The 16,516-nt window shown below is 45.4% G+C and overlaps 1 protein-coding gene across 2 annotated transcripts; it reads left to right on the top strand.

Moving 5' to 3' along the window:
- Positions 1 to 9,993: 9,993 nt before the first annotated feature.
- LOC101553314 (retinol dehydrogenase 7-like) lies at positions 9,994 to 15,125 on the top strand. 2 transcript variants are annotated; one of them, XM_004601940.2, is made up of 4 exons: positions 9,994 to 10,306; positions 11,550 to 11,808; positions 13,884 to 14,047; positions 14,908 to 15,125. In XM_004601940.2, exons 1-4 carry the CDS (start codon positions 9,994 to 9,996, stop codon positions 15,123 to 15,125), a joined length of 954 nt encoding a protein of 317 aa, XP_004601997.2. The 2 variants fall into 2 exon arrangements, with proteins under 2 accessions (XP_004601997.2, XP_054984515.1); XM_055128540.1 differs by having other exon boundaries at positions 13,884 to 14,067; positions 14,934 to 15,125.
- Positions 15,126 to 16,516: the final 1,391 nt, after the last annotated feature.

Here is a 16,516-nt window from a genome sequence, read left to right as displayed (position 1 = left end):
TCTAGGGCACTCGGGTTTTTTCCAGATTCTGCCTATTGTAAACAGTGCTGCGGTGAACATATAAGTGCATATGTCACTTGACTATACTTTTTGGCTTTTCTGGGATATATTCCCAGCAGTGGTATTGCTGGGTCAAATGGGAGCTCAACCTCTAGTTTTTTGAGAATCGTCCATACTGTTTTCCAAAAGGGCTGAACTAGCCGGCATTCCCACCAGCAGTGTAGAAGGGTCCCTTTCTCCCCACATCCTCTCCAACAGCAAGCAACCAATTTTTCAAGGTGGACTGGATATAATGTTGATAGAGGGTTCGATGAGGCCAAGATTCACCCTAGACTGGGTAGGACCCAGATTCCCCTGGATCCTTTCGCATGGGGAGTGTGAAGAAAAGTGAGTGGGGGGTTTCCTTGGTGATGCATTTGGTGGCTGAGAACAGCCTTCCCAACCTCCTCAATGGAGGAACAAAGAGACAGGACCACAGACTGATTGAGTCAGGTCAATGGATGTGTAAAACACAAAAATAAAAAGAAAAGGCGCGCAGGCGGCGAGGCAGGCGAAGGAAGGAAGAAGGCCAAACTGGTTGCTCGATCGGTTTATTTCATGTCCATCTCCATTCTCCTCTGATTCTCCTCCCGCTTCTTTCTCCCCCATCTTACTTCATTCTCTCTCTCTGCCTCTCTCCCGGCTCTCGGTCTCTCTCTCGATCTGTGGATCTGGCCCCCGTGGACCTGGCTCCCATGGATCTGGCCCCCGTGGATCTGGCCCCGATGGATCTCGCCCCCAACCCACTCTTACAGCCTAGTTAAATCTCCACAGCATGAGGGGGTTGGGGCATACACATAGGTGTGGTCAGCAATAGGGTTAGGTTCTTTTCCCTCAGGGGATGCTTCTCCTAGGACTTAATTCTCTTTCAGCAGGAGGATCCACCCAAGGGCGGAGTCCCATGAATGTGTTTCTCTTCTCCTCAGCCAGCAAACATATAAGAATTCATAATATTCATTATTTTGTATGGACACAATAAGAGATGCATTAAAGCTTATAGAATTGCTCTCCTGGGGCCATCTCAATCTCAGACTACAGTGCTCAGGCCAGATCAGTCTTTCCTATCCCTGGCAGGGTCCCAGTCTCATAATTACTATTGGATCATGACAGCATTTGTCTATGATCAAGCTCTTAACTTACAGTTAAGAATTAGGCACTTTGGCCAGGCCCATCTCAATGCCAGGGTAGCACATAACTCACCGCTTGCCCTGGATCCTTCCCGTCCCACGTCGGGGACCCTACTTTGGGGTGCTAGGAACTGAGGGCAACTGAGGCTTAAGTGGAGAAAGCAGATGTCCAGAAGGGAATAATATTCGAGGCCAATTAAGTCTTAAGTTATAAAAACATAATATTGTCTTCTTGTGTCTATACAAAAAAGACATAGCTTTAAAGTAAATTATTCAAAAGGCATAAAGAGGAGAGAAAGGCAATGTTATAATATTCAGTGTCCTAGGAAGTTCTGACCTTACCAATTAACAGAGTTTGATTAGAGGAAGAGCAGATAAACTGGTAGAATTGGTTACAGATAAACAAAGGAATGGGAGTGACTCGGGAGCACTTTGATGGGTGTGACTGATAAACCTAAGCTCCTAGTGGCAAGGGGGAAAGGACAAACCAATGATATCCAACAAATGGACACGGGACATTTGATTTAGAATCAAACAACATACTTATAGAACATCTGAGAGATTGGAGGCATAGAACGCAAGTAGGTGTGATTGCTCATTTACAGAAATAAATTGTTTTGATGGAGACAATTATTTGCGGTGATTAACTCAAGCGGATGATCTGTTTGAGACTATACTGAGAAATTCACTCCATATTGCTTTTCTCTTTCCCCTTGCTGCTAGTACTGTAGCACCGTAGCACTGTCGTCCCATTGTTCATCGAGTTGTTTGAGAAGGCACCAGTAACATCTCCATTTGAGACTTGTTGTTACTGTTTTTGGCACATTGAATATGCCACAGGTAGCTTGCCAGGCTCTACCATGTGTCGGGATACTCTAGGTAGCTTGCTGGGTTCTCCAAGAGGGACAGAGAAATCGAACCCAGGTCGGCCGCATGCAAGGCAAATGACCTATTTGATGTGCTTTATCACTGTATCACTGTCACACTATTGCTCATCGATTTGCTTGAGCTGGCACCAGTAAAGTCTCCATTGTGAAACTTGCTGTTGCTGTTTTTGGCATATTGAATATGTCTCAGGGAGCTTGCCAGGCTCTGCTGTGCAGGTGGGATACCTTCAGTAGCTTGTCGAGCTCTCTGAGAGGACGGAGGAATAGAACCCGGGTGCAAGGCAAACGCCCTACCTGCTGTGCTATCACTCCAGTCGAGCTGCTAGTATACATTAAACAATTAATTTTGCTTCTTATTAATATTTTAGCATATAATAAATGCAGAGCCTGGCAAGCTACCCATGGCATACTCCATATGCCAAAACAGTAACAACGATGGTCCTCATTCCCCTGATCCTGAAAGAGCCCCCAATACTCCATCGGGCTACACTGGCACGCAACAGGGATGAATGGAGATGTTACTGGCTCCTGCTTGAGCAAATCGATGAACAAAGGGATGACAGTGACAGTTATACAGTAATCTTGTCAATATTTGGAGTTATTTGGAAAAACACGATAAGAAATATAGATTGCAAAACTTAGTTCTCTGGGCTAGCACCCAGTTGCCTAAGAGGCAGGCGGGGTGGGGGGGTTATATGGGGGTGGGGGTGGGTGGGAAACTGGAACACTTGCTGGAAATTACACTGGTGGAGGGATGGATGTTGGAACATTGTATGACTGAAACTCAATGACAAACAGCTTTGTAATGCTCTTTATCACGGTGATTCAATAAAATAAATTTTTTTAAAAAATAAACAGAAGGGGCCAGAGCAATAGCACAGTGGGTAGGGCATTTGTCTTGCACTCAGCCAACCTGGGTTCGATCCCTGGAATCCCATATGGTCCCCCAAGCATCGCCAGGAGTAATTCCTGAATGCAAAGCCAGGAGTAACCCCCCTGAGTATAGCTGAGTGTGACCCCAAAAGCAAAAATAAATAAATAAAATTTTAAAAATAAAACAGAAAGTAGGCTGGGCCTTTACCTTACATCCAAGACTAAGTCCTCAGGCCAGTTTAGCTTTTCTTGCTCCTTAGGGTCCTGTCTTGTAGGTCATCATGGCTTGTATCAACCGTGCTTAATGATTTCTAGACCATTCGTATCAAAACCAGAGGAACTTAGCAAAGCTGGATGACCTGGAAACCATCCAGAGACCCTTTGTTGGTACCCAGTATTTTGGGGTTCTGTGAACTACGATGACTGAAACATAGTCAAGTAATTATGGCTGATGCTTATAAGTAGATGTATTTGAGTCAATTAACTTCCCTCTATTAAGAGTATAGCATGGATGGTCTTTTCATGTTTAAGCAAAGGTCTATAGTAAAATATGAAAATGTTAGAGGGAAAGAGAAAAGATACTAATTCCTTACAGATACAAAGCCCGGAGTTATTAGAAAGTTTGACTTGATAAGAAACCAAGCATGACTTGGGGGAATAGTCACTAACAGAAAGAGAGTTAGAGCACAAAGATAAGATTGAAATTAAACTTGGGCATCAGGAGTGTTCCTAAGAGCACTACAAGCTTCTCTGGGGTAGGAAAAGGGGCAATTCACTGATGAAGTCTAAAGAACTCGGAGGTTAAAATCCAACAGGCGGGTCATGGAATTCCTACCAGAAAGCCCTAATTTGGAATAAGGGTGCTTCCTTTACCCCACCTTTGCTGCTGCAGAGACAGAGAGGTCAGTGACCCTCCACACAAACTCCTTCGCTTCATGTTCCAACCCTCAGCACCTGAGGAAGCTCAGAGGAAGACCCACCTTTAGGCTTCCAACTCAAGGTAATGTGGGGTGAAAAGCTAGAGAACTAGAAATAAGCTGGACAAGTAAGCTCCTCCTCGCCCCGCCGACTCTCCTTTGGCTTCAAGTATCTCCTTATCCATGCCTGGGGGTGAGGCAAGAGGGATGATGTGAATGGACAGAATTCTGGGGGAGAGGACGCAAGATTCTGGACAGGTTTTTCCCAGAGTCAGCAGAACTTCCCAACCAGAAAATGTGAGATATGAAGACCAGGACCGAAGTTCAATGCCTGCCCTGATGGAGGGTGCAGTGTGAGCTAAGGACAGAGGTTCAAGGTCTTACAGTACTCTACCAGGATCGGTAGACAAGATCCTGACTTTGGTGTATCAGGTGTGTCGCTGAGAGCTCAGCAAACCCCAGGTGAGTGAGGGTCAATGTGGACTCCTTTTCTCCCCTGTTTCTCTCCCCTGAACCCCTGTCAGCTTCTGGGGAGTCATGGTCTCTGCACCCATGAACCCACCCACAGACCACCCTCTGCTCTCTGACTGTGGGAGTCAGAGTGAGCTCTGGCCCGGGGTTGGGAGATGTCTCCCCACATGGCTCCTGGGGATTGATGGGTTATGAATTTGGGGTCCAGGACAAATGTCTGCAGCTCCTAACCAGGCTGCTGGAGGAAGGCCCTGCCCCATTAGGGTTGGCCTGTGTCCTGGGCCTGGGGCTTCCCAGACCTGCAACCTCTGCTCAGCCTCCTTCACCTGGACCTGGGCTGGGAGGAGGATCCTGGGGTCCTGGGCGGCAGGAGAAATGATCTCTGGGAGACCTAGAGCAGCCTCTCAGCTGGGGACACACCTACTCCCAGGCCTGCAGCAGCCCCTGCAGATCCAGTGACCACAAGCCTGCCCCCGAGTCCCACTGTGTCTGCGCCCTTTGGAGCATTGACCGCTGTGTGTGGGAACCTCTCCTCCTGCTGGTCCTTCTGCCTGCCAGTGTCCAGAGAGCGGAGGCAGTGTGGGCAGAGAGGGCGAGGCCTGGAGAGGACACTGGCTCCGGGTTCAGCCGTTCCCAGCCTTTATGTACAGATTCTCCTCACCTACTGTCCCTGCAGGGCCAGTGTCTGGGGGCCAGGGTCCTGTGCTTCCTTAGTTCTCTCTGGAGGCAGTCCCGCTGCCTCTCCGACATCACCTGATACAACCTTCACCTTTTCCCTCCGTGTTAGCGTGGGGTGCTGCAACCCTGTCTGCTCATGGCAGCCACTCTGACAGTCTCAGCATCTGAGTGCTCCGGGATGGGAACGGGGCTTGTGAGGGTGGGCCAGGCACCAGGGGCAGGAGCACTGTTGGCGCTGGCAAAGCTTGAGACAGAGCATCTCAAGGGGAGTGGCCTTGAGACTCACTTTGTGTATGTCCCTCAGCTGCTCTCTGCCTCTCAGAGAAGCTTCCCTACTGCCTGAGTCCCATGTGTTCCTCATTTTCTCCTGCTCTTTCTCTGAGGTCACACTCCCTCTGCTGTGCTCTGTCCCCTTTGGCCTGTAAACCCCTTTATCAGGAAAGTCTCCTCACTTGTTCCTTGTCCTCCAAATCCTTGGAAGGCTGACAGGGCCTGGGTGTCTCAGGGGAGTTTGTGTGCTGAGCCAGATGGGAAGTCCAGGTGCAGCAGGAAGCCCCATTCGTGTCCCACACATGATGGTGGAAGTGGGTTTATGCCCCCTTGTTTGCTGAACTTTAGGTTATTGTTGATCTAAGGGAGTCCAGAGTCAAGATACTAGAAATGAGTTAAACAAAAAGGTGCTCACTCAATCTGTTTACAATAGCCAGAATCTGGAAAAAACCTGAGTGCCTTAGAACAGATGACTGGTTGAAGAAACTTTGGTACATCTATACAATGGAATACTATGCAGCTGTTAGAAAAAAGGAGGTCATGAAATTTGCGTATAAGTGGATCGGCATGGAAAGTATCATGCTAAGTGAAATGTGTCAGAAAGAGAAAGACATAGAAAGATTGCACTCATCTGTGGAATATAGAATAACAGAGTAGGAGACTAACACCCAAGAATAGAAGAATAGTAGAAATAAGTACCAGGAGGTTGACTCCATGACTTGGAAGCTGGCCTCACATTCTGGGGAGAGGGCAACTCAGAGAAGGGATCACCAAGTATAATGAGGTCGGAGGCCATGCGGGGGAAGGGTGATGCGGGCTGAATGTGGTCTGAACAAAGTGGCCACTCAACACCTCTATTGCGAAACACAACACCTAATGAGAGAGAGAGAACAAAAGGAAATGCCCTGCCACAGTGGCAGGGTGGGGTGGGGGGAGACGGGATTGGGGAGGGTAGGAGGGATGTTGGGTATACCGGTGGTGGAGAATGGGCACTGGTGAAGGGATGGGTTCTCAAACTTTGTATGGGGGTAACATGAGCACAAAAATGTATAAATCTGTAACTGTACCCTCATGGTGATTCACTAATTAAAAATAAATAAATTTAAAAAAAAAGAAAAAGGGAATGGAAAAACAACCAGCATTTGAAGAAAGGGGAGTGTTTTGAAGAAAGCACTTTACAACCACTGTTGGAGAGGATGTGGGGAGAAAGGGACCCTTCTACACTGCTGGTGGGAATGCCGGCTAGTTCAGCCCTTTTGGAAAACAGTATGGACTATTCTCAAAAAACTTGAGGTTGAGCTCCCATTTGACCCAGCAATACCACTGCTGGGAATATATCCCAGAAAAGCCAAAAAGTATAGTCGAAGTGACATATGCATTTATATGTTCACCGCAGCACTGTTTACAATAGGCAGAATCTGGAAAAAAACCGAGTGCCCTAGAACAGATGACTGGTTGAAGAAACTCTGGTACATCTATACAATGGAATACTATGCAGCTGTTAGAAAGAATGAGGTCATGACGTTTGCATATAAGTGGATCAGCATGGAAAGTATCATGCTAAGTGAAATGAGTCAGAAAGAGAGAGACAGACATAGAAAGATTGCACTCATCTGTGGAATATAGAATAATAGACTATAAGACTAACACCCAAGAATAGTAGAAATAAGTACCAGGAGGTTGTCACCATGGCTTGGAGGCTGTTCTCTCATTCTGGGCAACTCAGAGAAGGGAACACCAAGTAAAATGTGGTTGGAGGTCATGTGGGGGAAAGATGATGCGGGCCGAATATAAACTAGAGACTGAACACAATGGCCACTCAACACCTTTATTGCAAACCACAACACCTAATCAGAGAGAGAGAACAAAAGGGAATACCCTGCCATAGTGGCAGTGTGGGGTGGGAGGAGACAGGACTGGGGAGGGGGGGAGGGATGTTGGGTTTACTGGTGGTGGAGAATGGGCACTGGTGAAGGGATGGGTTATCAAACTTTGTAAGGGAGAAACATGAGCACAAAAATGTATAAATCTGTAACTGTACCCTCACGTTGACTCACTAATTAAAAATAAACTATTAATTAAAAAATATATATGTGTCTCTTGCAACATATCTGATACTCTCATATGTGTTAAGGTTGTTTTGCCAACCCTGAAAGAGGTGTTTAAAATTACTTATTAATAAACAAAAATAAATCAAGTGTACTCAAATGCAAAAAAAAAAGAAAGCGCTTTAACTATTTTTGCAATTTATAGTAAAAGATAAATGGAACTATAATGATATTAGACTATTTTATTTTATCCAAATAGCAGTTTGATCACACATGATCCTGAAACACTCAAAATAAATAAGTGAAATTACCAGCTAAAAAAAAAAAGGTGCTCACTCAGAACTTAATGAGGCTCTGATGCGTGTGCACTGCAGATGAGGGTTTAGGAGAGAGAGAGAAGGGGCGGGGGATCAGGGAGCTTGGTTGGGAACCCTGAAAGTTCTGGGAATCTGACAGCATCTATAAACTGGTCAAAGTAGCACTGAGCCTTGTCTCAACTGAGTAACACATGATATAGAGTCACTGAACCTTTAGAAATTTTGTTTCACACTCCTGAAATTTATATGGAACAATAAACCTCCACGAATAGCTAAAGCTATCCTTGGAACAAAGAAGATGCGTGACATCACCTTCCCCAACTTCAAACTCTACTACAAAGCAGTAGTAATTAAAACAGCATGGTACTGGGATAAAAAGAGACCTGCAGAACAATGGAAGAGAGTTGAGTGTCCTGTCACAGACCCCCAAATATATGGCCACTTAGTCTTTGACAAAGGAGCAAGAAATGCAAAGAAGTGGAACAAGGAAAGACTCTTCAACAAGTGGTACTGGGAAAACTGGATAGCTACCTGCAAAAAAATGAACTCTGACCTCTGTCTAATGCCAGGCACAAAAGTCAGATCCAAGTGGATTAAAGACCTCAATATCAGACATGAATCTATAAGGTTCATAGAAGAAAATGTAGGCAGAACTCTCCATGACATTGAAGCTAGAAGCATCTTTAAGGACGAAACAGCACTGACCATGCAAGTGGAAGCAAACATAAACAAATGGAACTACATCAAACTAAGAAGCTTCTGCACTTCAAAAGAAACAGTGACCAAAATACAGAAAGAGCCCACAGAATGGGAAAGAATATTTACCCAATACCCGTCTGATAAGGGATTAATATCCAGGATAGACAAGACACTTGTAGAATTGTATAAAAAAAAAAAACAACCTCCAACCCCATTAAAAAATGGGGAGAAGAAATGAACAGAAGTTTCCTCAAAAAAGAAATACAAATGGCCGAAAGGCACATGAAAAAATGCTTCACATCCCTGGTCATCAGGGAGATGCAAATCAAAACAACAATGAGATATCATCTCACACCAGAGAGACTGGCACACATTCAAAAGAACAAAAGCAACCAGTGCTGGCATGGGTGTGTGGAAAAATGGACGCTCCTTCACTTTTGGTAGGAATGCCGACTGGTCCAGCCTTTCTGGAAAACAATATAGACATTCCTTCAAAAACTAGAAATTGTGCTTCCATATGACCCTGCGATACCACTTCTGGGAATATAATCCAAGAATGCAAAAGAGCACAGTATAAATGACATCTGTACCTATATATTCATTGCAGCACTGTTCACAATAGCCAAAATATGGAAACAATCTGAGTGCCCTAAAACAGATGACTGGTTTAAGAAACTTTCGTACATCTACACAATGGAATACTATACAGCAGTTAGGAGAGATGAAGTCATGAAATTTTCTTATAAATGAATAGACATGGAGATTATCATGCTAGGTGAAATGAGTCAGAAAGAGAGGGACAGGCATAGAGGGACTGCACTCATTTGTGGAGTGTAGGGTAGCATCACATGAGGCTGACACCCAAGGACAGTAGATGCAAGGGCCAGGGGGATTGCCCTATAGCTGGAAGACTGCTTCATGAGCAGAGGGGAGAAGGCAGGTGGAATAGAGAAGGGATCACTAAGAAAATGATGGCTGGAGGAACAAGTTAGGACGGGAGATGCATGCTGAAAGTAGATAATAGACCAAAAACATGATGACCTCTCAGTGTCTGTGTTGCAAGCTATAATGCCCAAAAGTAGAGAGAGAGTATGGGGAATATTGTCTGCCATGGAGGCAGGGGGAGGGTGGGAAAGGGGGGGTATACCCGGGATATTGGTGGTGGGGAATGTGCACTGGTGGAGGGATGGGTGTTTGATCATCGTGTGATTGTAACCCAAACATGAAAGCTTGTAACTATCTCAAGGTGATTCAATCAAATTTTAAAAAAATTTTTTTTAATTTTGTTTCAAACTAAATTTCTTTATGTGTTATCAATGAATATTTGATATGTATACATCTTTTTAATTAATTAATATTTAAAATGGAATCACTTTGAATTACAAAGTGACTCTGAGCTTATTTTATATACCCAAATGCCTGGAGTTGTGTAAAATTTTCTTAGACTAAAGGGGTCCTGAATGAAAATAATTTAGGAAAATGTGATACAGAGCCCGGAAGGAGGGGTCAGGATTCACTAAACTGGGAAAACGAGAAAACATGGGGTGTCTTTGCAGAGAGCCTGTAGGCTGGTCTATAACCCAGAACCCCCATGGTCAACATTGCTTTCCTGCACACAGACCTGTCCTTGATGTCACCAGGGACTAAATTTCTGTCCTCTACAGGCCATGTGGCTGTACCTGGGGGTCCTGGTGGCTCTGTACCACCTTGTGCGCTGGTACCGGGAGAGGCAGGTGGTGAGCCAGCTGCGGGACAAGTACGTCTTCATCACGGGCTGTGACTCGGGCTTCGGCAACCTGCTGGCCAGGCAGCTGGACCGGCGGGGCTTGAGGGTGCTGGCTGCGTGTCTGACCGAGACGGGGGCCGAGTCTCTGAAGGTCAAGACTTCCGACAGGCTGGAGACGGTGATCCTGGATGTCACCAAGTCAGAGAGCATCGCTGCGGCCACCCAGTGGGTGAAGGAGCGCACGGGAGACAGAGGTACCATGCACTGCTGAGTTTGTATCTGAAGGGGAGCGTCCGACTGTGCTTCCTGGACAGAATTCTAGAATCTTTCAGAACTTGAGTTGCATGAACTTTTCTCAGTCCCAAACTCCCCAGCCTGTGTCCCTGCCTCTTGAATTGACTACACAGTCACTGTGTTCTTGGGGAAATGTTTCCTTTTGAAGTGAGACCTTTCCTGATTCATCTCTCAGCAGCAGAAGTTCCCCTTTTTTCCTCTTTTCTTTTTTTTTGTGGTGTGGGTCCTTAATGGGGTGCAGATCAGGTGTGGAGGCTGCAGGGAGCTAATTGTTAGGAAGTGGTTCTAATTCCAGCTTAGGGATTAGCCCAGTGATGTCCACCAGAAGCAAGCATCACCAGGGATTGTGGAGCAGTGAGGAGAGGTTAGGAGTCTCTTTACTTGATGCTGATGTTGGGTTTGGAACCAGCTGTATGTTAAGGGTGGGGAGGAAGATATTGGAGTGGACATTGCATGCAGAGCTTGTGTCAGTACCAGATTTAAACAGAAGTTCTTGACACTTCTGTGATATGCTACCGGTGTCCCCCGTATGTTCCATAGACAGTATACCTTCACATAATACTGACATGACTGAGCCTTCTGCATTTTCCTGATTAAGTTTGTACCAAGTAATAGTATAGTGGGTAGAGTTCTTGCCCAGAGCGGCAGACTCCGGTTCAATTATCAGCATCCCCCAAGGCTCACCCAGAGGGATCCTGAGTCCAAAGCCAGGAGTAAACCCAGAGCACAAACAGCTGTGGTCAAAACCCAAGATCAGAACCAAACATAACCAACCACCACCACCAAAAAAAAAAAAAAAATCCAACAACTTTCCTGAGTAGGGCCAACCTTTGAATAATGGTGTTGTCTCTACCTATTTTAATTCCTCTATTTCTTTCCTTTCCTTCTTTCTTCTCTCTGCCTCTTTGCTCAAGCGATAGTTGCGTCAGACCACTGTGCAGACTCTGTGATACACGAAGATGTAGGTGAAAAATTATGTTTCAACCATAGAATTTATGTGTGAGACCCAAAGTTTTCAGGCCCATTCTAGCCTGCAGTAGCTGACGCTACTGAACTTCAGCCCTGCAGGCAGCCTGTTGGTTTTGTTCTACCCACACCCTGTGCCACCTCTCCATGTCCTACGATGGAAAGGGTGTGGGACCCCATCTGTGACCTCCCTCGAGGCACAGCACACTGGTGCCCTCCCAACCTCTCTGTGTCCAGGTCTCTGGGGTCTGGTAAACAACGCTGGCATCGCAGGGCTCATGACTCCCAACGAGTGGCTGACCAAACAGGACTTCATGAAGACACTGGATGTGAACCTACTGGGGGTGATCGAGGTGACCCTGAGCCTGCTGCCCCTGCTGAGGAAGGCCAGAGGTCGAGTGGTCAATGTCTCCAGTATCTCTGGTCGTGTATCTCAAGTTGGTGGTGGCTACTCCCTCTCCAAGTTTGGTCTGGAGGCCTTCTCTGACTCCCTCAGGTAAGGGCAGAGGAGACTGTCCTGTGGGGCTCCTGCTTTGCTTCCAGGGACCTTTTCTGGACTCGTACTTCCACTACTTACCTTCTTCATGTTTTCTTTGTGGACCTCTTTGACTTCTTAGAGCCACTTGCATTGGGAGGCTCTGTTCTATGTTCTGGGCTTTGGTTAGAAATCTGGCTTATAGGTTCTGATTCCATCTCTTTTCTCTGGGTGAGGGCTCAAGACAATGGGTCGGAAGTGGAACAAAAGAGAGTTCATTTAGCTATGGGCCCATGATATCAACTCTATGATATTCTGACACAGAAGACCATGAACTTGGCTTAGAGCATTTGGCTGTGCTTGATGGAGATTGCTGAGCACAATTAATTGTGAGGACAAAGCAATTTCTTCCTGACCTAACAGTGTGAGACTCAAGAAAAGGACAGGGATGGGTGTACTGTGCCCATCTCTCACGGTGTTGGCCACTGAGTTAGCTCTCATCGGGCTGTAGTGGTTGCATTGGTGAACATTCTGGAGAGAGGGCCTGAGTTGAAGACTGAAGCACCCAGGTTGTTTCCCTGGCCACTTATTAATGTAATGCAGGAAGGTTCCTAAGTGAGGGATGCAATGAGTCAAGCCAAGGTCAGAGTGGTTACCCAGTGCTTCAGGGTTCATGGGAATGGTGAGGACAGGCTGGTCTCTTGTTAGAGGAAACCTTAGCAGAGGACTTTGGTGGGTTCGAGAGGGGTGTGATTCCTGGCAGGTGTGGTTCTTCTTCCAATGGCAACAGAATCCATGGCAGGAAATCAGCAGGGAGGTTACGCTTTCAGAGTTATGGACCTAATGACTTCAAAGTCCAGATGACTGTGAAATTGGAGAAATGAGCTCTTACACGGGTGCTTACATGAGATGTTTTTCGTTTTCCCTTCCCTTTGCTGTTGTGGGATGACTGGGAATAGCACCCTTGTTCATAATGCTTGCACAATTAGCTTTTATTGTGTTTCCAGGGAACCCAAAGTTTGTGATAGTGGATTGCACAGTGCAACAACAGATTTAACCCTTGATTTTTTGAACACAAGGCAGGCACTTTCCCACTAACTACCCTCAAGAGCTCTTTCTTTTCTTTTTTTAAAATTTACACCGTGATCTACGCTTATAAAGCTTCCATGTTTGAGTTTCAGTCATACAATGATCGAATACCCATCCCTCACCAGTGTACATTTTTCTACCACCATGTCTCCATTATCCCTGCCACCTCCCATCCCCACCCCTCCCCTGCCTCTCTGGCAGACAGTTTCCCTCTTACTTTCTCTCTATTTGTGGGCATTATGGTTTGCAATACAGATAATGAGAGGTCATCACGTTTGTTCCTTTATCTACTTTGAGTATGCATCTCCCATCCTGAGTGGTCCCTCCAACCATCATTGACTTAGTGATCCCTTCTCTATCCCAGCTACCTTCTCCACCAGTTCATAAGGCCGGTTTCCAACCTGGATCAGTCTTCCTGGCCCTGTCTGCTCTGTCCTTAGGCATTATTTCACATTATGATATTTTATATTCCACGAACGAATGCAGTCATTCTATGTCTGTTCCTCTCTTTATGACTCATTTCACTTAGCATGTTACTCTCCATGACCACGTAGAGGCACATTTCATGACTTCATCTTTCCTAATAAGGAGCTTGTTCTTATAGGATGCTCAAAACAGCAGAAATCATAGTTGAGCACGGAATGATAACAACAGAGTAGAGGTTGGACAAATGGAGGTGAGGGAAAGATAAAAGGGAATGTTGATGGTGTGGATAGTGGTGGAACATGTTGGATCAATGAGTAAGCAGTGTCTTGTAGAAGTATAAGTCCTTAGACCTAGTCTGTTTTTACATGTTAGTTATCTGGGAATATGGAGAAACCTTCTATAAAGACTACATTATCATCACAGTTGTTCTTGCCAGGGCTCTGCACTTAGACTCCCCAAATTTTGTGTTTATCCCATCTCAACATTGGGAAATTTATTTGGTTCATGTGAGCTTTGTGGTTTATCTTTGTTTTGTTCCCCATTAAGGCATTAAAATTAATTTCTGTATTATATATTTGCAGGAGGGAGCTCTCCTTCTTTGGGGTGAAGGTGGCTGTGATTGTACCTGGTATCTTCAAGACTGAAATGAACAATATTGAGAATCTTTCTCAGAATTTCCAGGACGCATGGGATCATGCTAGCCCAGAAGTCAAGGACATCTATGGGGAAAACTTCTTGGTGACCCGTGAGTGTGCACTGGATTGTGTTGGTGGTCATGGAGAGGGGTAGCAATTAATGCCTGGAATTCTGGGTCTTTCATCAGTTCCTCCTATAGCGTTAGTTTATATCCAGGTTAGAGTCAGCATAACCAGCATACAATTTCTCGTGCCCATATGGCTAAAATAAGCAAGAGAAGAATTTAGATCTTTTAGTTGTAAGAACCATTCTCTTACATGTCTCATTCATTGCTATAACTGGAACCAGAGTTGGTATTTTCCTGGGCTCATAGTAACCTGATGTTAGTTACTAACATCGACTGGTTCAGAATCTAGATTTGTCATACTAATTTGTCATACTCGAGATTGAGCAGAGCACATATTCTCTAAGGAAGAAACACGGTGACCCTCATAAAGAGAGCGTTGCTGTATGAAGAAATGAGAAACTCTCTGAGAAAATCCATGATGGTTATTCACTGTATCACTGTCATCCCGTTGGTCATCGATTTGCTAGAGTGGGTACCAGTAATGTCTCCATTCGTCCCAGCCCTGAGATTTTTAACAGCCTTTCCTTTCCCAATGGTTGAAGGCTTCTTTCAGGGTCAGGGGAATGAGACCTGTTATTGTTACAGTTTTGGACATATATAATACACCATGGGGAGCTTGCCAGGCTCTTCTGTGTGGGCAGGATACTCTCAGTAGCTTGCCGGTCTCTCTGAATCACCTCATAATATACACAGCATGATTTTGAATTTGGGGCCTAGCATGAACACCTGTAGAAGAATTATTATTACTTAATTATTAATGAATCAATGATTTTCAGTATATAATGAAAATCTGAAAGTTTTCAAAGGAAGACTGTATTTCAATGGTTTGTCTTTCTGAACAGTCATTGAAAATCTTCAGAAATACAAGTCAACATTGTGTGAGGATCTGTCCCTGGTGACTGACTGCATGGAGCATGCCCTGATATCCTGTCACCCTCGCACCCGATATTCAGCTGGCTGGCATGCCAAATTCATCTTAATCCCCCTGAGCTACATGCCCACATTTCTGGCGGATGCTTTCATCAAAAGGAGTATGTTGAGGCCTGCCAAGACCCTGTGAAATCTAGACGATGTGCATTATAGGATGGCGTTGTTTACATTGTGAGGGGATGCTCTATCAGGGGAAGGAAGTAGGTTGGAAAAAGGGGAATTTCTCGCCTTTGGTGGAACTAATACATTACCATGTTTCTCTTACTCCAATTTCTCACTGGACATTATACAAAATTCTAAGATATTAGAAAAAACATTCCTACATTTTGTGACTGAAGAACAGGCACCCATTAGCACACAACTATGACCTATTCCTCAAGGACGACTAAAATCCTGGGACTCGCGATGGTCCTTGTTCTCGGAAGGATCCTCATTTTGTTAGGTGTGAGCTGGTGATGGGGGCTCAGCCCTCACTGCTCTGCTGTGTCTGTCTCCTGTGTCTTGCCCTGGGAAATACTAGAAAAGGATGGATGTGTCCTGGGGGACAAGAGACCCCATCTTCACTGAAGATTTCTCTTGGCAGCGTGAAGGTGTGGAGGCCTCCCCAGCCTGACCCCTGAGACTCAGGTCCCTTAGCAAGATGCCTTAGGTGTCCCTGTCTTTCTAGGTCCTGTCACCAGAGGGTTCTGCTTTCCTGGCCCAACAGTGTGGCCCATAGGAGTCAATAGAAACAGTACGCAAAGAGCAGATTTGAAGGTCATCGATACAATGCCCAAAATGCCGAAGAATCTCTTTTGCTTCATTTAAATCTGGCATTTGGAATACTGGTAACCAAAAACTCTCCAGAATCCCACCACCGCCATGCCCATGGCCACTCTCCACAGGCTCAGATGAGCCTCACCCGTGATGAATCTGAAGAAAAACCCAGGTATGCGGGACCATGACTGAAATCTCCAAGCTTGCTTGGAGAGGGAAGGGACCTCCTGCCTCCATCTCCCAAGTTTACCAGTAGCTTGGCAGTCACGCCCACACACTGCCCCGGCACGTATAATCTCATCAGTGGCTATGATCCAGAGATTCAGAAATAAAGCTCCTAGAAGAGAGCAACATAGGCCTCACCATGAGTAATTCTGCTGTATAATTATATCTAAATTTCAGAATTCCTGGAGTGCACTGCCCCAAGACCTCTCACAATCTAGCCCACTGATGGACCTGCAGTAGCACACAACATTTCATTAGGTTTAACAAACATGTTTGTAATCTCTTATACAAGGGCTCAAGGGCTCCACGATGAAATACAACAATCTTCACACGCTCTCTTCTAAGAAAACTTTATTGGACCATTTTTAGTGGATTATTTGTGACAAGCAATACAAAATTAATTTTTTTGTTCTGATTTGGGGGGACACGGTTTTTGATTTGGGGTGGGAACATTCGAAATATGGTGGTGGAAGGGTGCAATGGTGGTGGGGTTGGAGTTTGAATATTAATATTGATTCATTCCAATAATGTAATGAATTA

Source organism: Sorex araneus, chromosome 2, assembly GCF_027595985.1.
Source record: "Sorex araneus isolate mSorAra2 chromosome 2, mSorAra2.pri, whole genome shotgun sequence".
In the NCBI taxonomy this organism is placed as follows: Eukaryota; Metazoa; Chordata; class Mammalia; order Eulipotyphla; family Soricidae; genus Sorex; species Sorex araneus.
This window is presented reverse-complemented; position numbering and strand designations above follow the sequence as displayed.

What these genes read in the sequence shown, in the direction of transcription:
- LOC101553314 (XM_004601940.2), top strand. Translation starts at nt 9,994, where the DNA reads ATGTGGCTGTACCTGGGGGTCCTGGTGGCTCTGTACCACCTTGTGCGC. An exon ending in GGAGCGCACGGGAGACAGAG is followed by an intron (nt 10,307 to 11,549) that starts GTACCATGCACT and finishes CTCTGTGTCCAG; the next exon opens with GTCTCTGGGGTCTGGTAAAC. An exon ending in GGAAAACTTCTTGGTGACCC is followed by an intron (nt 14,048 to 14,907) that starts GTGAGTGTGCAC and finishes CTTTCTGAACAG; the next exon opens with TCATTGAAAATCTTCAGAAA.